Source organism: Ixodes scapularis, unplaced genomic scaffold (genome assembly GCF_016920785.2).
Source record: "Ixodes scapularis isolate PalLabHiFi unplaced genomic scaffold, ASM1692078v2 PGA_scaffold3__209_contigs__length_174095766, whole genome shotgun sequence".
Classification (NCBI taxonomy): Eukaryota; Metazoa; Arthropoda; class Arachnida; order Ixodida; family Ixodidae; genus Ixodes; species Ixodes scapularis.
Genome location: NW_024609868.1, coordinates 3,089,943 through 3,117,830, shown reverse-complemented (window position 1 = coordinate 3,117,830; position 27,888 = coordinate 3,089,943). Strand labels below are relative to the sequence as shown.

General features: G+C 48.1%; 1 protein-coding gene across 1 annotated transcript in view; it reads right to left on the bottom strand.

Annotated features, from left to right (window-relative positions):
- Positions 1 to 5,779: 5,779 nt before the first annotated feature.
- The window catches only part of LOC8033963 (CCN family member 2), a 75,365-nt gene continuing 53,256 nt past the window's right edge, over positions 5,780 to 27,888 (bottom strand). The window contains exons 2-5 of the mRNA XM_029985101.4: positions 14,495 to 14,744; positions 13,113 to 13,346; positions 9,054 to 9,256; positions 5,780 to 7,306 (exon numbers count right to left, since the gene is read on the bottom strand). Of these exons, the coding sequence (XP_029840961.2) occupies positions 7,058 to 7,306; positions 9,054 to 9,256; positions 13,113 to 13,346; positions 14,495 to 14,744 (936 nt within the window). The 3' untranslated portion in view covers positions 5,780 to 7,057. The remainder of the gene's footprint in view (positions 7,307 to 9,053; positions 9,257 to 13,112; positions 13,347 to 14,494; positions 14,745 to 27,888) is intronic.

Genomic DNA, 27,888 nt, shown 5'->3' with positions numbered 1-27,888 from the left:
CAAATTGTAACCGCGATTTGTGCTCGACGAATCCAGGTCAGACGAATTCGAGCAAGGGGTGTCGACCACTGCAGTTGAGGTTAACGACTCGCACATATTCTATTTATTCTGTGTAATGAATATAAGTGGCCGTGTATCTGAACAACGACGGAGCAATGGTTCCTGCTTGCCGTCCCTTACTGGAGCGAAGCGGCAATAATAGGGTATCCACTTTCCGACGCTGGCGACGAGCGAAGTGCAATTTGGTCTGTTGAAAAATCACGTAATGACTTCTACGATTGTCACGAGATCTCTACTCGAAGGACCAGAAGATATGACACCTCGGGCCCTATGCTACGCGGCGGGACCAAGCGGGACAGGGAGTCCGGGACATCGCCGCCGTCTGCGATTGGTCAGCGTTGCACCGCTGACCCATCACAGACGGCAGAAATCTCCCAGACTCCCTGTGCCGCTTAATCCCGCCCTGCAGCATAGGGCCCCTGACTGAACGTTTCAAGCGTTTCACAAACGAGTGCGTGCTTTTATATTCGGAAATCCGGAAGGGGGTGGTAGTCATACTAAATTTTGGCAGCACCTGAGGAGCCGCCACAGGATGTCGATTATCAAATTTGTATAGCCAGGGTATGAAAACGAGGGGCCGCCATCCGGATAGAAACGGAGGTAGAGGAGATCCGAGTTCTGGTTTGAAATATTAATAGGTAGACGAACGCGAACGCCGGCGATCGCCCTTCGAAAGCGTTCGAACAGCGAGTAGAGACGAAGTCTTTGTATTTAGAGACTAATCGTTCAGACCAGAGCTCGGTGCTGACATACCTCCTGCGTCCTCCTCTCCCTCAGACTCTTTCCGTTTTGGAAGAACGCGGGTCAAGCGTGTTCACAAATACATCCTCCGGCAAACTAGTAAGTCGCAAAACTATTCCTTAGCGGCGGTAGAGACTACAAAATGCAAACCATGCCAACCATGCAAACCCCGTTTGGGCCCCGATTAGTATTTCCTTTTCAATCGATAAAGAGTGACTTCGCGGTAGTGTTGGAATTAACGTACTAACGCAGTCGTTGGGATTCGAAACCTTCACTGAGTAAAGGAATTTTCCGAAAATTTACTCGTAACTCGTTACTTTTGACAAAAAAATGAACAATGGTTTCGCTAACACGCCATCGGGGCCGCTCTGCATCGTACATAATTAATAAACATACGATAAAAATATTACCCAATAGCTCTGGGAACGTTTCTTTGTTGTCATAGTTTGTTGCTGCTTAGGTTACCGAATACTAAAATCTCAAGTAATGCAAAAGTAACGTTCGTTAGATTTTGTACGTAACGGTATTTCATTACATTTGCAGGACTGTAACAAATATCATTAACCCGTTAACGTTTAACGATCTAACGACAGACGCTATTTCGTTACTTATATTCGGTAACGGGCACCTCACTCCATCGAAGTCACAGCCGCCTTCAATGGTGCAATGAACGAATACATCGTGCGGCCGCCGGATTGCTCGGCAAGTCTCTTTAAATCCAGAGTGACACTGCCCATACACATCATACAAAAGACAAGGTGTTCCCTGCGGACATAATGACGAAATTACTCGCGGACACGCCTCAGAAATCTTTTGAGCATATTTGCGTTATACGTTTTAATTTCAGCCTTTTCACGCCCCGTGTTTTCGCTTTAATCGCTGAGGCGAATAATCGAATTTTTTGTTTACATTCCTTTCGCACCATAACCGCCGGGGGAATGATCGGATCAGGTGGAGGCGCCACCACTGCTCTGCCCACGCCCTTGCTACTCCTGTCGCTCGAACGTTTGACGCACGACTCCACCGATACCCGAAGATCCACACTCTCAGAAGGGGAGCGATCCGGAGTAATTGTACATCGAGACGTTGCGGGCCAACTCATCCGAAGCGAAATGACCAAGCGTCATATTTGAGGCAGACTCGTTAGAAGAACTGACGAGGCATGCGCTCGTGCACGCAGACAGACAGAGAGAGAGAGGTTCCCCGGCTACCTCGCACTAACCTTGACAACAAGGCGGTAAGTTGGGCGAGTTGGTACTAACCTTGCCAGTGCTATCGGTGAAGCCTGCCTCAAATAACACGGTGGCGCCTTTAATTTCAATCACCCTGACGAAGACGATGGGAATCTATGGCGCTGAGACGCTGCTGACCGGCCATTTAAAAGTTACCCCTCCAATTTTGGTAGACTTAACCACGAATTTAGCTTATCTCAATCATAGGATTTAAGTAACGTTCCCAAAATTGTGCTCAGGCTTTGAATCTGCTTTTATGAGCATAAAAAACTCTCTGAAGCTGAAAATATTTCTCTGGCACTTTGCCGCATTGACTAAAAGCTCACCACCGACGAATGTTTCTATTTTAAATTGACGGATTTTTGTATTCATTGTGCTTTGTTCACCACATACATTTTAGACATGGTAATTACTACTTATTTGCGGCTGTTAGAAGGTGTCCGAACTCACCAACGCCTTTTAATTTGGATGACCCGTGAAAAAAGGCCCGCGATATGCGTAAAGCCCCGCTGGAACGCAGTCACACATCCGGCGCGTGACCAAACGTCCTGCACGAGCGCATGATATTAACGTGTGCCGAGTTTTAGCACCGCTACTTGGTCCCACATATTTGATTTGAAACGAAGTCAAGAGTCTACAGACTATCACTAGCACTAAAACAGCTCTTCGACAAAAGCGAAACAATCCACTTTTTCTTTTTTTTAACTACGAGCAGAAAACCTTTGTGTTTTGTGGCCGTTTAAGTATGCGTGTTCTAATAAACTCACATCTTGATCTGAGGCTTATTCTGCTATCCACGCCTTTACCTAGTTCCCTCAGTCTCCGGTATCGTTCAGAAATCTACACCAACCTGCCTCCCATAGCTTCATAGCATCTACGAAGTCTAAAACTTCCCACCGCCTGCCACTCATTATTTGATTTTTGTACGAAGACATTTTGGAACGTTGATTACTCTACGCACCTAATATCTTTCCGTTTGGTTAACCGGTCACTGCGTGTTCCTTATACTTCATAATAAAATTCGACCTGCTCTCTTGTCGGCAGTTCGCGTTCACTTGGTTTGGGATCACAAATGGCGCGAGATATTCATGACTTATATTTAATTGATTACTGACTAAATTTTAACCTGCTTATTATGGTTTACATGCAGAGGCAGCAGCAACGCTCGATATAAGTCGTGAGTTAATGAATTAATCTTGAATAGCACAATACTTTTGTTGTCGGAAATATTTTTCTGAAAGTGGTCAAAAGCTATTTCCCGAATTTAATATGGGATCATCCTTCCAGGTATCTTCTCTATCTTCAACTGGAGTTCATCACTCAACAAAACTCAACCATTATCCTTCTTGACAATCGTAGGCTTTAATGTCACTAACAGTTTAATTAATACCTCTGTCAGACGGGCCCCTAAAAGGACCTTTACGCCAAAGGAATTTAGGATTGGCAAATGACCTTTAGGTTCTGCCGTGCCAGACAGCGCAAGTAAATGTAATTTAGACGATGTTTACAGCAATTGAAGACTCGTAGCTCGGTTCAAACAGATAAACCATGTTCACGCCGGTAAAGTACTATTCTGGTGATATAAATCATTTTTCAAGTTTTTCTGAACAAACGACGCATTAAAAAAGAGAAAATGACGAGTTTGGTCGAGCGATTACAACAAAGTCCACTTCAAATCCAATCAAGGTGTTCTTTTTCTTTTTTTTTTCAATGAGCAGCAACCCTGGACGTGTCCCGCTCACTTAGTCCTAACATTGCTCAGTGGTCCCGCTCCTTTCCGTGCTTCTGCTATGCCTTTGCCCTGTTCGGTTCGGTGTCGTGCTCGCGCTTGAGGTTCATCGCACGCGTCGGAGGTTCTCCAGACGATCCTTTCAAAGTCGTATATCGGCGCCCAGGTCGCCTGAACGCTCCAACGGAAGCGCGGCGACCCCTTCCTACTCGTGGACGCTCCTCCGTCGTTCGACGTATCGCACGACGCGAGAGTGAAATACAGAAATATATATGTACAAAAAAAACATGGAATATATACAGTACGGATAGCAATATAAGTAGAGAAATAAAGGCTAGATAACTATGGTTGTAAGGAAAATCGAGAGGAGGAAAACCAAAGTACCGATGCGGACGACGCGAGCAGGCGACGACGAGGTAGCTGGGGCCGTGACTACAAAAAAGTATTCGTAGAGCAAGGTTTGTACAGAATATACGTGAAATACGCTCTTTTTCAATAACAAAACCACAGCAAACATTAATTTTATATATCAGTACGATCTTTTATTTCAATTCGCTTTTCTAGTGTTGACCGCTGTTAACGAGAGTAGGCCTTTAGCAGCCGTAAAGGAGTTGCGGGAACTCAGGTTCACAAAAAGGACCTTTACGCTAAATGCCAATTGAGTTGCCGTGTGGCACTGCCTAAATGACATTTACACTAAAGGTCATTTGGCGTAAAGGTCGTTTTAGGTGCCCGTCTGACAGGGGTATAACAAAGCCGTGATTCGTATCATCTTTATCGACACTTTCTTTTAAGCTTCGGCGTTCATCCCATGCGGCTTATTTTGGCAGTGTGAAAAAAATAATCAATCTGCATAGTATTGCCATTCTCATTTTTCATTTTCAGCGAACACTTCAGAGCATGCCTCGCCTCCCATATAACTTCATAACTCTCCTTCATTACCTTGCCACGCTTTCTCTTTATCAAGTAGCCGGCGCCGTCTTAGGGCTGGAAAGCCCTCCACGACATTGTTTATTTACTCTCACTTTCTCAACCACATTTCACGCAGAAAACATGCACGCAGCTTCAAAGAGACGGACACTCCAACGCATCATAGTAGATATACGTTAGCTTCTGCCATTCTTACAAGGCAGTGCGAATTTTTCTCCAAATATTCCGCAACTTCACCTTGTTTTGTATAGTTCGTGAGTATATAATACCAATAACGTTGTATATAATACCAATAACGATCAAGAGGAGCTGCGGTCGCCCCACACGAGGCAGCTCGGTTGAAAGGACCAAGTGTGCCTTGATGTTCACCCTTTGATCGAAAAGACACACCCGCGCTTCGGCCCTCCTTTTGAAGGCGGCGAACGCATATCGCACTTTCGAACCCGAGACCGACGATGAAGAGGCGTACAGGTAGCGACCAAACCGAATTAGTCCACGAGGTGTTTGCTTATGCCGGGAATACAACGAGTACCCCTGGCGAGCCTTTGTCAATCCCTGCTGCATGCACGTCGACCTTTGACTCATCTGTTCGTAGACACACTACAAGAAATCCCGTGTGACAAGCACGTGCATCTGACATTGGTGAGTCCTTTCTTTGGTATCTCTAGAAAAAATGTGGAAGATTTGCTTGTGTCTCTACCTTTTTCGCGGACATACAGAATAGGGTATGGGGGGTTGCCCCACGGACTTTTATGTCTTTGAGTGTCTCTATTATTTTAGTGTAACCTAAGTTCAATTAGCTCTCTTTGTATTAAAAAAAACGAGGATCATTGGAAAAAAATGGAGGTTGCTTCAGGTGAATGACCTTAAACTCTATACTGTCTAATGGGAAAGAGAACAGAAGAAGGGAAGAAACGAAAGGAGAGAAAATTACGTACTCATCACATCAACTGGAGATCGACACTTGCTCCTTAAAGACTAGAGCCTAGTCATGCGTTATTTAGGAAATGTTTTGAAATTGCCCGAGTCCTAAAGTAGTTCTCAAGGCTGGCAGTAGACAATAGAAACAAATATACAACGGTGCTTGTCGCTGTTCTCTTTCGATGTGAACTCTAGAACATTTTATTTTTACAAACACAAGCCGTCTCTTGCCTACAAACAAACTTTCTGTAGTCCCGTTTTGGCAGGACTTCCGAGCCTGTTGATGTCAAATATTTATAGCAAAATAAAGTTCTACGGAAATCACGAAGTTGGTATTTAGTGAGGTCCTTATATTGTGGTATTCAACATAGGAGAGGGGATTGGTCGTCTTACAGGAGTAATAAATGATATCTGACAAATCCGTCGCTAACCGGACCTTTAGCTAACCACCCGGCGAACTGATCATAAAATATTTCATGAAGGCTACAAGAAGTGGCGCTATGGTAGGGACTGTTTGTCCTTCCACTTGAACGGAATTTCGCGGAGACGTAAATTGCCAACAGCGTCGCCTTACGGCGATTAAACAAAAATGGTTCCTACCGGCCCTGGCGAGCCACCCGACATTAATCCGTGGCTCCCCAGTGCTACATAAGAAAGAAGAATTGGACGAGTTTTTTTCTTGTCTGTACTTATCTCTCCACAAGCGGTATTCCCTGGGCGCGATATCTGAACGCGTTATAGACCCCTTTAGAAAGTGTGCCCTCTGTTGGAAGCTGAGAAGTCCCTGCACAATGGCGGACATAAAATAAACCGCCGATGTTGGAACAGCAGATACTTTACTTCTGCCGCTTAATTTCTAGCTTATGTAGATTCAGAATCTCACATTTCGTTCTGTCGCTTACCACGCCATTGTGCGGTGCTTCAGACCCTTTAACAATAGTCGCGTTACTTTCGGAGGGGGTCTATTCACAGCGCTCACTCAGAGCGAGCACACACTTCTCATTTGCCAAACAACAACACACTCCGTAATCTGGCTCGCCTTTGACACGCGCGCAGCATGAACGAGCTCAGCCACGGCCGCCAGAGTCCACTACTTTATCTACATTGTTCTTCGGTTCTCGTTGTTTGCAGGTGTGACCTCACCGAAGCCTGCAATCAGAGTGAGAGTATGACAAATTAAAATGCGTTAAATGAACGCGAGGCGACGGTGCTTTCCGACATATCCGGTCTCGCATCCCAAGGGTAAATTCCCTCGATATGTGTAGTTTCCCGAGGGGCTTTACCAGGAGAAGACCTTGGTCTCCCCCAACCAGGGCACATGCCGGGCGTCTTTCCTCGACGCGCGAGCAGTAGCGACGAAGACGTGATGTTCCCGGAGTTCACCCAGCCGAACTGCTCCGCCCCCACGGTGTCCAGTAGCACGGGGCAGGCAGTGAGCACGTGGCTAGCACTCGGGCTTGCAGCGGCACCGCACGATCGACATGACGTCCTTGGTGCGCGTGGTCCACGCGCCGTCCTCAAAGCAGTGGAAGGGTAGCGTGAGCGTCGTCGACAGCGCCGGGAAGCAGCAGCGTCTCCCGGGGCAGCTGCCGCAGTACTTGGGAGTATGCTGAGTGACGGACGTGCAGTTGGCGCCGTCCGTGTAGTGCTGCGGACAGGACGCCCGCACCGTGGCACGGCACAAGTGGTTCCTCTGCGGGGAAGACAAAGGAGGGTCACGCCCGTTCGGCTTGTGCGGCGGGAACCCTTCTAGAAGACAAGGCCTACGCCTGAATCCCGCTCCCAAACGTCCTCATTAATGAATCCACGCCACCTTGGGCCAGCTTCGCTACCAGCGTGACTTGCAGCGTCTCACAGCGGACACGGCGCTAGCATGCGGCGACGCCAAGACGGACGCGTCTGCCGCTTGAGGCGGGTCAAGGATTCGCTAACGATGACGTCCTGCGCAAGCCTTGTCTTCAAGCGGGGTTGATCCCGCACTCTGAGAAGTCCACGAGCGTGTGTGTGCCGACCCGCAAGTCATGAAGTACCAATCATCGGTCTTGATTTAATCGGTAGTTTTTATTCGACGGGAAGGGCGAACGAGATCACCTTCAAATGGCCATCCCGTCCCTCTAGTAAAAAGAGGTGGACGCGCCTTTCTGTCCCCGAGTCTGCGTGACTATTCCGGAACGGTATCCGGTACCCTTCTCATTTGTCGAAATGGGAACTTATATCAAACTGTTATCGTATTACGCGTACCGCACTACTGGAGCCTTTTAAGCGTGCTTCTAAGTGGGTTCGTTTCTTGAGTGAGTTGTGGAGTGCCACAACACAGCGCCTTCAAGAGAAAGAAAGAGATGGAGGTAAAAAATGAAAGCCGTTTACAAATCCCTGTAACGCCGAATTGGAGCGCAGCTCTTGTGGAGGAGTAGGGAAGGGTACTGAGGGGGTCACGTCACCTGCGGTTAGTCACGTGACCTCGGGGGGGGGGGGGGGGGGTCACGTGATCTCGGGGGGGGGGGGGGGTCATGTGATCTCGGGGGGGGGGGGGTCACGTGATCTGGGGGGGTGACCCCCCCCCCCCCCCGGTTACGCCGACGCCGACGCCGCTCAGGCTGGAAACGGGCCCCTAAGAGCTGCGCTCTAAAATACAACAACAGGGAGACAAGAGTTTTAAAAGACGGGGCAGATAGCCAGGTAGAGAGCCCTAAAAGGCGGCTGTCAACTATAGGAGTGGTAGTCGGACCAAACCGTTATTCAAATAGAATGAACGTATAGAAATTCAAAGGGTAAGAATATTAATAAAAATGTAGAAACTAAGCCACGGCTGGAAAGAGTAGTATGCCATTACAGGGTTACAACGTCGGTTCCCGTCAAGAAAGGTGCCCCGGCAAGTCGCTGCAGTCCAAAATCATGGCGCGCCGAGGCTAAGCTTACGCTTCTGCGCTTACGATGAAAGAGAAACCCGCTAAGCAACCTAAAGTTTCTCGAGGTTCGTGCGCGGATTTTGCGGATAGGACACTGCTCGTTACAGATTCCGCTGTTTCAATTCGACGGAGTTGAAGAGGGGGACAGCGAAGGAGCGCAGCAGCGGCCGGCCCAGACGGCCACTCGAGAAACAGGTGTTCAACACACTCGCGATCGCTTACCCCCGCCTCAAAACCTCTTGGGATCGACGAAAGAACACAATGGTGACATACATTATAGGAACTACTTTCCTTTTCTGTATATTTCCTAGTTTTCCGCGTATCATTAATTTTTGGCTCCGAAAACGTTTAAAAATGTTTTAAACGACCATAGATAACATCTGATTGCACAAATACCTCAGAGCCTTCGCTCTGGTGAAATGCAGATCCAGGTGCACCTCATAGATGGCGCCGGCGTGCCAATGTGTTCTCGTGGGAGATCTCAAGAGCTCGGTGTAATACAATAAGACAAGCGTATGGAAGGGCCTCTACCCTTGTCCTGTGGCGTGTCCCGGCAGTGGCGGTCTCCGGGCCGCAGGGGCGCACGGTGCAGAGCCTCGTCTCGTTCCTGGTCCCGCACCGGTCCTGGTGGAAGTCGCTCACGACACGCCAAGAGACGCCCACTCCGCACGTGGCGGAACAAGGACCCCACTCGCTGGCCCTGCGCTCGCACGACGCCCGGGCCAGGGCGCGCGCTGCGAGTATCACCACGAATCAATGGAAGAGGGAAACACTCGGATTCGCTCGAGCATTCAAAATAGACAGCCAGTCTGGCTATGCCACCGCTGCGGCGATGCATCGAGGGAACTTTAATCCTTCTGGCTACTTATCGCCTGCCATGAGCAACAGTTTTGACGGTGCGATACTAAGCTGGTGAACGCTCCACTCAGAACGCGCTCAGCGCGAGGTGAGCGTTATGCCTGTAGCACTCCACTGCATGTGTGAACAGGCCTTTACCACGCATTCACGCTGGAAGCGGATCCGCGTTCGCAAAGCGGTTGCGAACGCGGTTGTATAAATATCCAGTACAATTGCACGCACATTTGATGTCGTCAAATGTGCGTGCATTGTACGCCAAGCGCGAATTTTATTGAGAGTCTTGAGACGGATAGTGATCATAGCGCGACCAGAGGCACCGTTCCCACGGGTAACGCAGGACATTTTTGAAATGACTCTTTTTCCACGAACCGGAACATCTAACGTTCCACCGGTTCCGCCACCTTTGTCCACGGCTGCTAGTGTAGCAAGTACCACCGAGCGGACACGCCATGAAAAGGCGCAAAGCGTCCTAGGGAGTTTGTGAACTGACTTCGATCTAGTAACTTTGATCTCCACAACCTAGCGCGCGCGTGTTCCTTCCTGGCTTCGGAAAGCGAGCAGGTCACGCGCCGAAAAGTCAAATTTGGGAGTTTTACGTGCCAAACCAACGACGGGCATCTGGCACGCCCCAGCGGAGGACTGAGGATTCAGTCCGACCACCTGGGGATCTTTAGACGTGCAACCGAAAGCTCGGTTACCCGGCGTCTTCTCCACAATAAGCCTCCGTCAGATTGCGGGAACCTCGGCCGGGATTCGAACCCGCCACATGGGGATCCGTAGGCCGACGCTCTCGCCTCTGAGCCACCGAGGTGGCTATCACGCGCCGTACGCACTAACCCTGAAGATGGTACCCGCCAGAACCCCTTTTCAAAGTGGTCTATACGAAACGAAAGTGCGAAGTTAAGCCGGATTCACATGGTATGATTTTACTTGCGATTTCGCAAGTGCGGCGGTGAACACCGCTGCTTCCACGCTTTTTTTTTTTTGACGTGCGAGCAACGTCGCAACTGCGAAATCGAAAGTAAAATCGAACTATGTAAATAAGGCTATACAAAAAAAAATAGAAAAAAAAAAACAGACGAGCTGGTGAACTACACCGCAGTACTGCCGAGACAGATTAATGATAAAACAAATTATGGCAAATTGCTAAGCAATTGTGTTGCATACGCGAAACGTTTCACCGCCACAAGTGTTTAGCGATACTCTGAGTTGCCAGACGCCTAGGTTTACGGCGCTCTTCATCAGATGCTTAACGCGTACTATGTGTACACTTGATAGTTGTTCCTAGAATGAAGCAATACTACCGCTAATCAGGCTGATAAACCCATGGCGATCTTCCGGAGCCTTTCATACTGTTGTGCTCCTCACCCTCAGTGCGCACCGGGGGATGAGCACCTCCTCGCCTACCCCTCTGGTCACATAACCTCCCCGTCAACCAATCAACGTCGAGCGCCTCACTCCTCTCCCCCATTCATCAACCAATCAGTGTCGAGCCTCGCGGCCACGCTTTTATCTGGGCCTCACGAAATGCCCAACATATAGCTCAATAATGTTTCATGTGAATAGCATCTCAACTCACGGCAATGTGTCGTGACATGCCTTTGTCTCGGCTGCGGATGTTACAGACATATGCTTAGCCATTGTACCGTTCACCTTGTTTTGACGCCAAATTGCATTGTAAAGACGGCATCCCACTGCTCATAGAAAAGACAATCTGCAAACACGGGTCACCGCAATCCAATGCCACGTGCCAAGTTTCCTCTCCTAGCTCATTGCCATGCGGCCTTCGAAGCACGGATCTCGCGCTGACTCGCGTTCCAATTTGTATGCAGACTGTATTTTGATGATGATCTATAAGCTGTGTGAGCCCGTCTTTAGAAAAAGTTACTTCATTGTTTCGATTGTGAGGCATCAGGAAGTCACAGACGCGGCATTGAGAAGCCTGAAGAACTTGAAATAAATAAATTCTTCGTGTCGTCGCTGGGAAGAAGCGGTGCAGGAGGCAACTAGGCGACGTTTGGAAAAGACGCGCCGGATACATTTCACATCAAATGCCATTCTACACAGGGCGGTTGAATCGATTAATCAAAACACATTTCTCAAACGCTAAAAAAAAAAAGAAAAAGATACAGGTTTTTTTTTAATTTGCAAAAATAAGCTACGCGTCGCCAAATGCTCAATCTCTGCCCAAATATAGCGCTAGCGGTCCGAACTAGATGCCAAAGTTTCAGAACTGACCGCTATCTTAATCAAATGTTATGTTCTTTTCTGAATATTTCAATGGTAAAAAGGAAAGACATTTACAATTCTCTGTAATGCCGAATAGAGCACAGCTCTTGAAGGGGAAAAGGGAAGGGTTCGGAGGGGAATTTACCGTCATAATTTCCCAGTAAATTCCGACGCTAAATTTAGCGGCAAAACTCACCCGCTAAATTTGGCGGAAAAAATTCCCCGTTAAGTTTAGGGAAAAATTTCCCCCCCTAAATTTAACGGAAGAAATTGGCAGAGAAATTTTGGCAGAACAATTTCCGCACTAACTTTAGCGGAAACATTTCCTGCACAATTCAGGCGCCGTGTAATGTCACGAGGGTGACGTCACTCGTGACCCTCGTGACGTCACTCATAACCCTTGTGACGTCAATCGTGACGCTCGCGACGTCGCACGTGACGTCACGTGTGACGTCAATATGGGAAAAGTCCCATAATGCAACTCGCAGTTACGGCGACGGCGACGCCGCTCAAGCCGGAAACGGGCGCCTCAGAGCTGCGCTCTAAAAAAATGAAACATTTACAATTCTCTGTAAGGCTGAATTAGAGCGCAGCTCTTGAGAAGGAAGAGGGGAGGGGAGGGGAAGGTCACGTGTGACATCACGAGGGTAAAATATGCGCCTTAAATTTGGCGGGAATTTCTTTCGCTAAACTTGGCGGGAAAATTTCCCCTCTAAATTTAGGGGAAAATATTTCCGCTAAATTTAGCGGAAACATTTTCCCGGGTTGAGCTGCATCACGTGTGACGTCACGAGAGTAAAATTTTCCCGCTGAATTTAGCGAAACAATTTCTCGCCAAATTGAGATGGAAAATTTTGCCCTCCTGACGTCACACGTGGTAGACGCTGTACATTGAAACAAACATTTCTCTCATCGCAATTAAAAAATATTGTTGGTTAAGAAAAAAATATTTTTCCCGCTCGACGGTACCTGTTAAGAGTCGACTGCCGAGTGCTACACCCCCCTCTACTTTGCCCAGTCTTGTGCCATGAGGGCAGAAAACGTGAAATATTTAAGGCAGTTTAAGCCGATTGGCGTCATTTAGCAAAAAAAAAAAAAAAAAAGTTGAATCAATCAAACACAATTTTTAGGGTCAACTAAAACCTCAAAAAACACGTTTATTTAAAATTAACTTAGACGCGTATATCGCGCAGAGTGCAACACCTCCCGTGACCCCCGGATCCTCTGACGTCCCGTTCCTATGCGTTGGTTTACTGAGTTCAGTGTCACTTTGTTGGTGTTTTTATTAAAAAGAAAAAAAAAAAAACTCCAATATTTTTGTTGTTTTTCTTAGATCGGCTAGGTGGAGATTTGTGCGTGGTTTGCACCGACGTCACATCAAGCTGCCATAGTGGCGGCCTCAATGCCGAGCGCGCATCTTCCGCAGCCTTCGTGTCGCACCAGCGAGCTTGTTCTTTCTCGGCCAGAGCAGGTATAGAAATGCCTGAGAAGTTGGATACGCACGCTGCTTGAGCAGGTCGTGGTCGCAGAGCCACTCCCGGCAGCAGTTGCCGCGGAGGCGGACGAGGCGGGCGTTGCGGCACTCTGCCGAGGGCCGGACCCCTTCGTGGGGACACAGGGACACGCAGCCGTACGTGCCGTTCTGGCAGGAGCACTGGGTGCGGCAGTCCAGCTTGAACGTGGCCCCGTCCTTGTACTGGCCACCGCCCTCCACCTGGCACGCCTGGCCCTGCACCACTGCCCCACCGAGAAAAGCGGTTCTCTTCGGGAACCTTCGAACCGCTGCCCCCGCAAACACGCGAAGCGTCCAGCATTCGGACATTCGCCATTCCAAGTCTAAAGACTCGGCTAATTAATTATGCTATCTACATATCTTCACGCCTCGACCGTAACTGCAAAGTTGGCATACCCACACATAATCCATGGTATTAAAGTTATTAATAATAATATCAATCAATCAATCAATCAATCAATCGCTGTCTCTTTGAAGTTGAAGCATTCCGAAAACTTCAAAATAATGACAAAAGAATGACCCCACTACCTCAGACTAGCCTTTTCATAATTAATATGTAGCGTCCACCATATCTACCCCCGCCCTTACACACACACACACACACACACACACACATACACACACACACACACACACACACACACACACAGCCGTAGCCAAGATTTGACTTTTTTTTTAAAGGAGGGGGGAAAGGAGGGGGGGGGGGGGGGGCTCAAAAATTTTGCGCACTGGAGGGCTCTGTTAGTACCACTCTAAAATATATGCTGTGCATTCAGACATCGTTGGGTCCAGTTCTCGTTATTGAACTGTTTCTATAAAATTTATGATACCGTGTATCAAATCATAGCAACCAAAAACAAGCGAATCTCCGATTATTCTACGCATACCTTTGGCACCCAAGAGAAGAAGCTTGCCAACTTCAGTGTTGATCCTCGTCGCTTGCTGGCCATCGAGCCGTTGCTGGCTCTGTATTTGTTCATTGCCCTCTTGTCACTACGTTTTACTTTTGGATCGCGGAACATATCGTAGCCACGTGAAGGCACCCTAGCCAATATTGTCGCACCACTCACTTTGTAACTTTGCTGGTTTGCAAGACGAGGCTATTTTCAAAACTGACACTGCGCTCACAAAAAGGATAGGAGGACAGAACTTGCTGAAGGGGTGACCTTCAAACACACCTGCACACCCTCGCCCCACATAGAGAACTGCGCGGCGCCATTTACAAACAGCACCCGTGGGGGACCGTCTTACAAATACCGAGCTCATGTTGGAGGAGACGAGACCTTGTAACTTTTTACTTGTATCTGGTGTGCTACGTCATGGTGTGCAGTAAACAATGAGGTGCGCCGTCCCCAGCGAGCCCCCTGCTCACCCTTGCAGGTGCCCTGCGAGGCGTTTCTGTCCGGATAAACGCAGTGCAGCTGCCTCCTGGCGTCGCACACCTGAACCGAGTCGCAGGTGTCACCCTGCTGGCGGGCGCACATGCGGCAGCAGTTGCAGCCGTCCCGCACCAGGCTCACGCCGTCGGGGCAGCGAGGCACGGACGCCCCACCGCCGTGGCCGCCGTTACCGCTGCCGCCGTGGCTGCTGCAGCGACACCGCGAGCCGCAGTTCACCAAGCCCTGCGAGAATGAGCACACACGCTCGTGATCCTACCCTTGCCCGCCTGTCAACACCGCCAAGAGTCAGACCTAAGCCAAATAAACGCCTCCAGCAGCAGAGGTGCACAACGAAGCTGTTTTACATTCAAACCTAGATAGATTGTACTTTATTATTTTTTCTTGTTTTCTTTTTTTTATCCCCCAAAAAAGCTAAAATGCGCGCCCGCCGTCGTATCTCCACATATGTTTGAACCGCGGCTACAATACGCCGTACAAAAAGCAGTCCGCAGACCCTGTCCTTCAGGCCTTTCTCGTATGACCATTGGTCATACAACAACTGTCTGCAGACATGTTATATATTGTCACGGATAGATAAGGGCTCGACAAACGTAAGCTGAAACTAAAGGTTTAAGGCGAACTTGTGCCAAACAAAATAAAGAACGAACGTCGAGACAGCAGGAAAGCGGGAGGCGATTTGGCGGCGTAACAGCAGGCGAGAGCGAGACTGACTCGACAAGGTCTCGCGCAGCTCCTTATTTAGTGTGCGTCACTATCTCGAAAATCCGGCCCAGAAAGTTCGAGCGTCAAACGTTCCGGGTGAGAATGAACATGCACTTTCGCGTGAAAGCAGAATGAAGTTATAAAAGTTACGTTCCGAGTAAGAATAAACGCGAACCTTCCAGAAGTCCGCGACCGAGCGTTGCTTGCTTGGTCCCGCGAGAGGCAATATAAAGCTGCTCCGAGCATGTTTGAGGGATGCCCACAGACGGTAACCGTGTCTGCAGCGTGTCTTTAGTAGGGCGTATGAGCAGTGCGGCAGCGGCCTTATTGGCAGCTACATGTGTTGGAACACTCGATCTGCGAATCCAGATTCAAACAGGGGGAACTCGCTCAGCTCCACATTGAGAGAATCCCTAGCAAAGAACACCGACTGTAGTTTTGAATGAGAGGAAACGAGGGAACAAAGGAAGGAAACAAAGCTGTGGAGGGCAGTGGCTCCAGCGGCGGCCGAGCGCAATTAATGGCGACAAGGGACGCCGTGTCGGCTCCCCAAAGGGGATACGGGGTGCCTAAGGGAGCCGATAAGAACCCGTTTCCGATGTCTGGCCCCGCTTCCGCTTCCGAGCCGGAGGCGGAAGTGAGACAAGGCACGCTCGCCCGACACCGCCGCCACGCGAGTCGCGCTGCCGCCGACAGCCCGGCCGCGTGGCCGATGATCGAGCGACGTCGTGCACACCGCTTCAAACCCGCCGAGAAGAAAGAATCTCCTGCGCGTGACTTTGCCGTTGCTGAATCGCCGTGCTATCCACAAGCGACGCTGAAGCTCGACGAAAGATGCGGCGAATCGGCAGGCGCGTCCGTCTGGGTGCTAGCGTCGCACTTGTTTTGTGTGACGCTGCGAGACGCGCTAGCGGTGATGCCGACGCAAGTTACGCGGCGCTGCCTGCATGCGCTAGTGATATTTGGGGGTAGGGGGGGAGGGGGGGGGGGGCTTGTCTTCTGGGTAGCATTGTTTCAACGCATGTCTGCGTGTTCCCGACTGTTGCCGTCTGAAAACTAAAAGTCCGCAATAGGAATCAAGCCGCTACAGGCCGCTAAATTTAAGGCGAAGCAAGAATTACTTTTAAAAACAATGCATAGCCATAATTATTCCAAACGCGGCGTGAAAAGAAAACCTCAAAAGGAAGTTATGTTGTCTGACTCAAATGGCTTCCCTGCGCAGAACGATGCCCGCGGCATGATCTTAGTGTTACCAGGTGTTACCGAGTGGGCTGGCTTGCCCCAACTGTTGACGTACACCTTCAGCGTTCCAATCTTTAGTACAATATTTGTGGAGTTCAAAGCTTTAGTGATAAAGTACACCATGATATGTAAAAAAATATTTTTTTTTCAGTCGAGCTATATGACTCGAATAATGTGGCTTGAAACATCCAGTAACTATGTCCCAAAGGTTTAGAAACCTACAGCCCCCGCGTTTTTTGAATGTTTGTGAATATAATTCATTGGGCCTAATTTATCGGGCAGACTTGAAAAACGAATTTGTAGATTCACGAACCAATCCGACGAAAGAATGTTTCAAGAATTACCACAGCAATATCTCAATTGCGAAGCGGGCGCCGTGAACAGCATCATGAGGAACGAGCAGGTAAGCCGAAACTAAGTGAAGCTAAAATAAAAAGGTATCTAAAAGTATTGAGAATATATTATCGAAAGAACCAGAAAGAGAATTGACATATTAGGATTTAACAGGAATCTTTAAAGAAAATGTGAGAAGCATCGAATTAAACGAAGAGGAAAGCAAAAACGAAAACAAAAGAAAATCTGGTGGGATAATGAGGTCAAAGCAGCCAAATCGCTGCGCCAAAAGGCATCTAGGGAGCATAGGTGGGCAAAGAAAATGGTGCCTTGCCAGTTGAAGTAACATCAAAAGGAAGAACTTCCAAGAGCGAAAAAGGAAAGCATCAGCTTCAATACAGGCCAAAATTGGGAGTGCAGGAGTGCAGTGGATGATGGAAATATATATAAAAAAGATAGGAATGTGGCGAAAGGGCTTTGGGAATACATTAAAGCGCAAGGGAGAGAGACAGAGGGTATCCAACACTTACTGACCCCACGGGAGGGGAGAAAAGTAGAGGTCTACGGGGCACGGCAGTCAATCAAACAGGGTTTCTGTCAGCGTGAGCAGAGGGGGACAGTGGATAGCACTGACAGCAGCAGTGTAGAGGAGGGGCAGAATTGTGCAACAATGGAGACGACCACAAGAGAATGGGATAAGGCAGAAAGCAAGGTTCCAGCTTTTTTTCAAAATCCCAATTGTTTCCGTTTTTTTACTTCTCCGTAGTTTAGCACGCAGGCCAAGGTCATACTTTCTGCAAATAGAGATTATTATCAACTTCAGACAGCATGAACTCCCAGGTATTCTCGCTGGGGTCCATATTATACCAGCGAATAACGTTTCACCGAATTACATTTTATCGACTAGGAATCATTTGAGCGAATGAACGTTTTCGCGAAAAACGTTTTACCGAATAGACGCTTTCAGCGCGCGCCAGATTGAGCCGCCATAGCCGACCTTCTCGCGTCTTACCGAGATGCCGAGCCATGGAAGCGGGCGTTGACGAGCCTCCATAAGGGCCTATGCTGGGGAAAAGGACGCGGTATCACTTAAAGTGGCAATAACCTGTCCTGCAGTGGTAATGCTGAAGGGAAGCGAACGTAATAATAAGGAACAAAAACTAAAGGTCAGTTATGGCGACGCCCATGCACAGCTGCCTAAAAGCGTCTGTAGGTTGTTTGAAGGCGGCGGCAGATAGGCTTCCGAACAGACCGCGCTCCTCGCGGTCACTTCTTGCTATCGCGCGGGAGAAATGAATATATTCCCGGGCTCGACAGTGCAACGGTTTGCCGCCAAAAGTACGTAAGGCTAGGTTATTAAGTCATAGAGCCATTCGCTCATAAGAACGCCGCCCTTTTCTAAAGTGTGCTTCGATAAAACGTCATGGCTGCGTTTTCGTTCGCTAAAAGGTCGTTCGATCGAGTGGACCGCCTCTCGCTCTCATTCCTAAAAAGGATGCTGGGCTCGGCGTCGTTTGCTTGCCAGGCCGGTTGCCGCCGCACGGGAGAATCGCAGACTAAAGTGGAATATGCGTGATCGCTTCGCGCCTACGTCGACGTTGCTCTCTTATTACGTTTGGAGTCCAGAAAGGCAGCCGCTTACGAATGCGGCCATTGGCGGCAGTATCTGCGTGCTTGCGTCGACTTTCGAAATTAGATGACAAAAATGCGAAAAATAATAGATGCACTATATAGTTTTCACGTGATGTCAGTCTGGTTGCCATGCCAAGGTACTAAGGGTCCAAATAATACCGTGGAAAGTATGTCGCTTTCGCGAGCGTTGCAAACCGTGCTATACGTGCTGTTGAAGGTTGACCACATGTGCAAAGGACGCAATTTCTAGGTACCGAGTTACGTCAGTCAAAGCTATGTATTTGAGAACGTCCCCGAAAATTGTATGAGCTGGTGTAACCCGAATGAATTAGCTTTGAATCTGCAATTGTAACTTTGTCCTCAAAAAGTGTCAACGAAAATAAAAGTGGCAGGTCTAAGCTAAATTGCTATTTTTATGTCCTATTTGTTTAATTAAATATTGAAGGCTATGGAAGGTCAGTTATGCGGGAACATCTGTTTGCGTGGGCCTTTGCCTTTCCGTAAAATTCGCACGGTTTCCGCACTCCTTTTTTTTTTTTCTATTACGTGGAATGATGTCATATAATGGTGACAGTTAATCAGTCTACTCTCCGCCAAGCCAGATTTAGTATATGCATGAAGACAAACGTTTATTATATATATATATAGAGAAAATACTCATCAAAACAAAAAAGGCTTGTGGCGTTTTGGTCCTGGTCCAGGGGCCCATTTAGGAAAATTATTGAAGTCCGGGTTAATTAAGTTGTGAATTATTTTTGCGCAATCAACTTTTTTGTATTGTGTTTAAGGGCATGGTTTAAATTAAAAAATTGCTCAGCATCATCAAAAAAGCACTAAATACACAAATTTCAGAACAATAGAAGGCACGCGAAGCATTTTACGGCTTTCTGAAAAACCGCGCAAATTCGACCGGTTTTTAAGTTTCGGTTTGCTATCGGAGCACATCTCGGCCCCAGCAGCACCGCGCCCCGTGGAGAGATAGTGCAACCAACCTCTGCTGCGCTGTCATCGCGCGACGCAGCAGAGGCTGGTTGCACTATCTCAACTGCGAAAAAAAGAAAACTGATTTTTGCATGTGTTTCAATGGCGGAGAAGGGGTTGTCTTACCTTTTCCGGAGGTAGCGTCTCCCTTTTCCGCCGTTGAAAAAACAAGTAGAAAGCTGTTTTCCTTTTCTTATTTTCTTTGTACTAGGAGCTGAGACCTGAAATTTTAGCACAGAAATGTAACAAGTAAAATAAAATTTTTGAGAGTAGTTACAACTTGATCCGTCAAGTTTCAGACTTTTGCGGGTATATTTTAGCGTGTATTCTTTTTTTTTTTTTTTTTTTGTGGGGACAGCCTATGTGTTGCGAGTATTTATTTTTAATCTGGCTATACTGCCCTATGCATTTTTAGCGTAAACATTTCAGGCTTAATTTTTGCACGAAGTATCGATGCTTATGCTTAAGAAGGTGTTTATGTATCTTACAACACTTTGTGTAATCTGTCATTCAAGGCTGCAGTTTCATGGTAATCTGACTTTTGTATTTTGTGAATTGAAAGGCTTCATCCAATAGGAAGTAACAAGCTTAATTAAAAATTGTCGCCAGTTACAACGTTAGCTTATTTTCTTTGTATTATGTTTTTACTTCTACACACTTCTACACGCCTCCAAATGTTATCATGCTATGGAGAGCAGCACGAGTCCTTGCATAACTTCACATTTGCTTGAAAGTTAAACTTGGAAGTTTTCGTCCACTCAATGTCTGCTGTGGAAAGTGCAGCCAAGGATTCATTAAGTACATCCTTGTAATCGCTCGGCCCAAGGGACACTCAAACGCAAAATTTTTTTTTATGAATAGCCTCAATACGCTGCTCAAAGTACTTGGGCGAACCGCCCGATTCAATGAACGCTCTGGGCAGACGTTCGATCGGCGGGAGCATGGGGCCACCCGTCCACTCGGGTCGTCAGGGACAACGAAACGTGTCACAAATAAAACACGAACCGGCGAAAGCGGAATTAAGAAAACGTCCCGCGCACAGCCATCGAGGAAAGAGTCCAAAAAGAGCCGCTGTAGTTGGGTGACTTTAGGAAGTCATCGAATTATAACCGATATAACATTTGTACACGCTTATGCATGTGATCTCGTCTGGGTGACATAAATGGGCGCACAATGCGAGCCATCAGATATCAAACAAAAATTTGAACAGAGGCTTCACTGTATATGCACACAACCTCGGCGAGGAAAAAAAATGGTTTCGGTGAGTCGCCAGAAACGCTCGACCGGATTTAGGGATTCGGAGGTTTCGATAAAATACCCCAGAAAGGCTTTTATTTTGTGGTCAGCGAATTGGGACCACTCTTGTGGATTCTGGAGTAATTGATTACTAAAGGAACGAAGGGCGTCGCGACACATTTGATTGTCGCCTCGCAGCCTCTGAGATTCAGGCCACTAAGAACGCGCAAGAGCGAATCCTGAAACAAGATGCGTAAAGCTTACCAAGTCACGCCCTGCGATTTCTATGCTCTCCGTTAGTATAGGGGAGATACTCGATTAGATAGTACACGAAAAGATTTCCGAGTCCAGTGTTCCAAATCGTAGCCCCCAGCGATAAAAATCATCACCATCATCATCATCATCATTTATTAAACCTTGAAGGCCATTGCTGTCATTACACAAGATGGGAGTAACTGCTGAAGAAACATTATATAAAGGAACAAACAAAATAGTGGGTTACATGCTGGAAAACATTGTTATACAAAGCAGCAAAAAACAGGAAAAAAAAACATTTAAAACATTCTTAGGGAAAAACAGCTGATGAAACAGAAAAATACCCAAATAAAACATTTCTATAAACACGAGTTGACTTTGCTATTAGTGCAAATGCAGATGGATGGTCAGTTGGGATATGAATATATTATAATCTGTCTGGGGGTCACGATACTGTTAAAAATGGGACGCAATCATCTGAAACGCGGGCTCTTGCGCATAAATCTCGCATAAAACGAGATTTTACTCTTGAAGCTTCGTGACTATGCGTTTCTGACGTTCTTGCACTACGATATGTGTGAAGGTTTTTTTGTTTTTTTTTAAAGAAAAGGGAGTCTCGCAAAAAGCGTAGATCCTTTTACTATGTCATGGAGTTAGCATAAGCAAACATGGCGGCGCCCATGGAACGGAGCAGACAGAGCGCAGCACTCGGAGCAACAAATTCTTTGAAGGCGGAATGTGTTTTGTGTGTTATTTTCTAAAACAAAATCGTCACGAATGAAAGTCATAGACAAGCGTAATTAAGGTTTCCTGCAAGAACCGCGAACTAAAACTTTATAAATAAAAGTAATAAGAACGGATTTAAAAATAAAACATAATAAGTGCCCGTAGTTTGGGCGGGACACATTCTTTTCTCTTTGTTCTTTGGCAGCACGACGAAGCTCGCATAATTTTTCTCCCAATCGTTCGACCAATTAGAGGGGCCGATCTATACCGGGCTTTAATGAGATTGCCTGTCTATTGGGGTCGCGATGCCGGCCTCCCTCCTCGGTGGTATGAGAAGAAGAGCAGTGATTGGCCACGCATTGCGGGGCATTCTACGAGCATTGAAGTTGCGGTCAACCTCTGCAGACACTTTCTCTTCCTCGGGTGACGGTCACATATTATTGGTCATTATTTGCAGACATGTTCCAAGCATATGGCCACGGGTGGTGACCAAAGAGACTATAAAGAAACAGGAAGAAATAAACGTTTATTGGGAGAACTTTTGCCCAAAAGAAAAAAAGAAATAGAAGATAACAGAGCATTGCGGGCGTCGAGGTCGGCGTAACAGCAGGATATCGAGCGCTGGGGCGAGACTGACTCCGGAGTCCGAACCGCCACGCGGAGCACCTTTTGTACCCGCGTGGGTTTTCGGAATACTCGGCGTAGGACTTTCGGTGTGTAGAACATTCGTAACTCGATCAGACGACAATGTTCTCGAACTTACGAGAACGCCCAGTTGAAAGAATAAACAAAAGAGCAATCCGCTCCCTGCATTCGAACCTCGTACCTCCGCGCGACAGCCACGCGCAGTAACCATTCGGCCACGTACGCGCTTGCTCGGCGACACGCGCGGCAATATGAAGCAAAGCTGCCTCGAACATGCTTCAGGCATGTTCGCATATGTCTTCGTGTCTGCGGCAAACCGCGTGTCTTTGGTGTGATGTGTGAACGATGGGGCTTGAAGAGAGTCCAGGTTCCGGCGAATTGTTTAAACGTCCAATTAACTGAGGCCACAGGAGCGGTCGGGGTCAAGCGACGGCGACCGCAAATAAAACGATCGAGGCAAACGAGATAATAGCGGGGAAATAAACCGTCCTTTGGGTCGACACGAAGCGCAATGCAGAAAGACGCCCGTTCGATGCGACTTCGATTGTGCGCCGATGCTGTCCCGAGTCGCGGCCGAGATTAGCGCCTCCGCCGGGAGGAAGGAGAGGAGGACTCGTGGCTCTTTCCGCGGGGACAGCGACCGGTGCCCGAACCGCGAGCAAACAACGCGGACCCAGATAACGGAGCCCGTCGCGGCCCCGGCCGGCACCCCGCCGTCGGATGATGAACGGGATCGCCGACGCCGGGCCCCGCTGAAAACCTCGCTCGCGGACAGACAAAGGCCGCGGAAAGTCCAGGCACCTGACGCCGGCCGACGTTTGAGTCACGTGACCAACTGCGAGCTTTTCGCGGTCTCAGCTCTACGTGGAAAGTGGGTCGCGGTTCGTGTATTTTCGGCAGTGCAAACCTTTCACCCGCGATTCTCACGTAACCTTTCAGCCGCGCTGAAACTATTATCTCACAAAAGGCAGTCTGCAGCAGACTTGAGGGCAAAGCGTTTCCTGTACGTAGTTAATTGTTTCGGAAACGAAGTAACGACCTATTTACTTTTTGATAGAAGAAACACGTAAATATCTTGCCGTACTTTTTGTTGAAGTAACGAAGGGGTTTTGTTACTCGTGGAGGGGAGACCCCAGCCGGTGCCTGTAATTTGCGAAACGCGAAAGTGCTATGTAGTCTATAAAAAGGTGTGCACCAGGTATGGAAGTATAGCCACGATTATCTCCAAATGAACGCGATAAGAAGACAGAAACTAATAATGACGACGAATATTAGAAGCGGCTACTGTTTCATAAAAACGACGCGTTCGGAGTAACGAGAAAATAACGCGTTACTTTCAAGCGGATGTAACGCGTTCCTTTTAAACCGCATGATCGAGTAACCAACTTGGTTATAGTTTAAGTGCAGTAACGAGTAACGGTATTTGTTACTTGATTCTCGTAACGTTCCAAGTATGGTCTGCCGGCGCTATCTTGGGCTATGAGAGCCCTATTATGTCGCTCATACTAAAATTGTTTGCAGACATGTTCGAACATGTTTGAGGCCTGTCCGCAGACAACTCTCTCACCGTGGCTGCTCCTTGTCTTTGGTATGATGCCGGAGCAGAGGGATTGCGGCTTACTACGTCGTACAAGGACACTGCCTCGGGCCTTATCCTTCCTCGTAAGACGGCCCTGGCCCGCTGGTCCTTGAAACTTTCCGCAGACATGCACACCTGTACGAAGCAAACATTCGTGCTTGGAACACGCTCGAGGGCTGTCCGCAAATATTTCTCTCGCCATGTCTGCATCGAGCATAGTGTCTGCTCTATAATGTATAAGCTGAGTGATTCGGGTATTAGTCTCCGCGTACCTGTCTGCATGGTGTAAGGAAAAGGAACCGGGGACGGTGAACATGAACAGGGCAGGACTATAGATACTGGGTGTTGTCCCGCACGTATGTCCACTCACTCGGGGCTCTGTTCATCGCGTTTAACGTTTAGACACGCTCATTTGTGATCTTACGTATTGTTCGTACGTAGGGTCCATTTGCGCGAAAAGATATCAGTCTCATCATTCGCTAAGGCCCAGTCCGCAGATTGCAGGGATTCGCTGTTCGCCTTCTATGCGGGAGAATAGACAGGCTAGTAGAGTTCATAAAAAGCGCGAACAACGACTTTCCTTTATCTATTCGAGAGGGCGTTGAGAGGCCGACGTACTCTTGGCGCTTTCCATTTTTTCCCAGCCTCCTCCTCTCCCCTATCCTCTCCACTTTTTCACTTGCCCAACTCGACCCCCCTCGCAGCTCAGAAGAGGGGAGCGCTTCGAGGATTATCTTCCCTGCAGAAAACCCAGGTTTGTACGTCGGTCTTTAAGCCTAGAGATGTTTAGGGGTTAAAAGCGCTAAAAACGACGGACGAGGAGAAGAGTCACACACCACAGCGCTCTGTGCTGTGTCTCTCCTACTCGTCCGTCGTTTTTAGCGCTTTTAACCCCTAAACATGTTCAACCAACTAGCCCAAATCCAAACCTTTCTTCAGAGCTGACGCCGTCATTTGAAAAAAAAAATCGGCTGGAAGACGCGGGGCGTTGAGGGTCACAAGAATCTGATAATCGCAGCCAATAGGATGTAAGAAAGCTAATCAAGAAGCGTGAACGTGTTCTTGAGCGTTCAGTGGTTCCTAAACGGCTGCGAAATCGGCTGAAGGGATCGGTCGCTAAACATGCCAACGAAAGACGTTCAGCGTGCAACGTTCAGCTGAACATCGCACTTCTCCGGAGTTCTGGCCGGGGTAACTGCGCGGAGAACACGCTCGACGAGTGCACACAGACCTCGCCCGAGTTGGGCCGTCTGGCAAGCCAGAACAAAGGCGGACACATGCGAGGCGGTTCGGTTCTCTTCCGGGACGGCGTAGGGGCGGCGGTGTCCATGATGGACCCGTGTCCCGCCAGGCGCTCGTTTGCGGGTCATCCGGCGAGCGGGAAGCTCCCGCCGTAGACCGGCAGGCGACGTCGAATGGGAACGACGGAGGAGCTGGGAACACCGCCCCCGGGTTTCTCGATCACGCGAAGCCCTGATGACTCGACCGTCTGCCTCCGACCAAACACGCCCAGACCAAAATGGCGAGTGAGACGAGATCAGTTTGCTTTGCTGCCGAAATTGGGCGGTCCTATGGAACAGAAAGTAACCCGCGATCGATATGGATTTGTCTTTGCGCACGGGGAAAGTTGGACCGGCACGTACATCTAGCTCTGTGTTTCTTCACAAATCGTTTTTGTTTTTCTGATAGTAACTTTACTTCAATTGGTTTCTTTGTTCGTTTGTTTGTTTTTGCCCTGGTGCGCGGAAGGTTCTTTTATATACAGTCATTGAACGTTAGACAATGCGACTTTTTCCCGAGCGCCGTCAGAGGGTGGTCTATGCACTATACCAATAAAGGACAGTCCAACATGCCCGTCAGAACACATTGGCATCGCGCCGTCAAGTCGGTTTTCGTAGCTTTTTATGCCCCATACTACCAATGTTCGAAAAGCTTCGTCAACACGAACAAAATACGCGCAAAGGTAGATTTTGACATCCCTTCCCTAAAACGTCCTTTTCGGGGAAGGACCTCGCTAGCGTCCTTTACCACAAAGGAAGAAATTTGGACACAAGGCGCTAGCAGCACTGGAGGCGAGCTGGCGTATCATTTCGTCTCCCTGGAGTTAGAACTTCGAAGGACTGACCTTAGTATTCATTTTTCAGGCGTTGGCTGACGTGGTTGTGTAAATGGCGAATATGAAAGACTGCGGGCTATAAGACGCAAAGCTGAAAGAAGGTATCGGAGATCTGGGAGAATCGAAGACTATCGCGAGGCTCAACACCTCCATACTCAAATGCGCCGACAGCTACAAAAGCTGGCTAAGCGTCATTGGAGAAAGCTATGTGCCAGATTTTCTCCTTTCACCCAAATTAAGATGGTATGGAACATATTGCGTTCGCTTAGGTCCCCTGTTACGCAACAACGTCCATTTCGGGCACTGGCACTTTCACGAGGAACATCCGAAGTGATAGTGGCTGATGAGTTTTGTGTTTCTCTATCTCAACCAGGTGTGGCAATGTTATCACCAGAATATTGTGCCTCTCGTGAAGCTGCACTGAAAGACGTTGCTCAACAAATTCATTCCCAGCACTGGCAACTCGACTATAATTTCACCATTCATGAACTTAATGAGGCGTTACGAACGATTCGTAAGCATACAGCCCCTGGGCATGATCACATTCGTTATGAAGCACTTACAAATCTCGGGCCGGGAACACTGCGCAGCCTACTTGATATTTACAATGATGTGTGGAGCAGAGAAACCTTCCCAGCTTCATGGAAACTAGCGAAGATAATTCCATTACTGAAGTCGGGAAAAACACCGAAAGAGCTGGGATCATTTCGCCCAGTCAGTCTGACAAGCTGTGTAGGAAAAATCTTCGAAAAGATGATTCAATCACGTCTACAATGGTGGATGGAAACAACCGATGTATTACCGGAACAATTAACCGGATTTCGACCTCGACGATGCACTATAGACTCAGTCTTAGATCTTGTAACAATTATTGAACATGAACGGGCATCCGGAAATATGACGATCGCTGTATTTCTAGACGTGCATCGTGCTTTTGACACCGTGAGTCACGAACATGTTCTCCGTGGACTTCTACGGCTTAAGATACGAGGCCGTATGATCCGCTGTATACGAAACTTTCTCATGCACAGGAAGATATTTGTAAGCACGAGTGAGGGAAATAGCAAACAACATGAACTGCACCACGGTGTGCCACAAGGCAGCGTGTTAAGCCCCACCTTATTCAATGTAGTCATGGCTGAACTGCCAAGTCAACTTCCTTCACCACTGAATGTGTCCATCTACGCTGATGATATCTGTATATGGGTGTCTGGGTCTTCTGAGACCAAACTACAAGAACAACTGCAGTATGGCCTTAATGACACATACAGTTATCTTCGTGAAAGGGGCATGGACATTTCAGTTCAAAAATCTGCATTTCTTCCATTTACTAGAAAGCACCTTAAGAATTTTAAATTGACACTTCAAGGACAACATATTGAAAAGGTGAAGTGGCATCGTTTTCTTGGAGTTACGCTGGACTGCTCCCTCACATGGTCAAGGTATATTAACATGCTTGAGGAAAAAATCAACAGAGTCATTAACGTTCTTAGACATGTGGCAGGTGCCAGATGGGGAGGCTCGACTGATGGACTACTGCTATTGCATACAGCTCTAGTACGCCAGACTATCGCATAATCCATTCCTGTTTTACATGGCCTCTCACCAACACTGGAGAAACGCTTGACATACATGATTGCGCGAAGTTTGCGCGTATGCCTTGGACTCTCCCGCGCAACATCTAGTGATCTTGTCATTGCTGAGGCCAAGGAACCTCCAGTACCTGTTCTCCGGGAACAAGAAACATGTCGTCATTATCTTCGACTGGCTTCGCACTCACATGCTCGACCCTTGTGCCAAAAGATACTTCGACGGACGGAGTCTAGCTTTCACCGACTTCTCGTAGGACTACCCGTCGCAGCACCCCATCATGCGCATTGGCTTCCAAGTCTAATCAACCCTCCGTGGACAATTCCGTC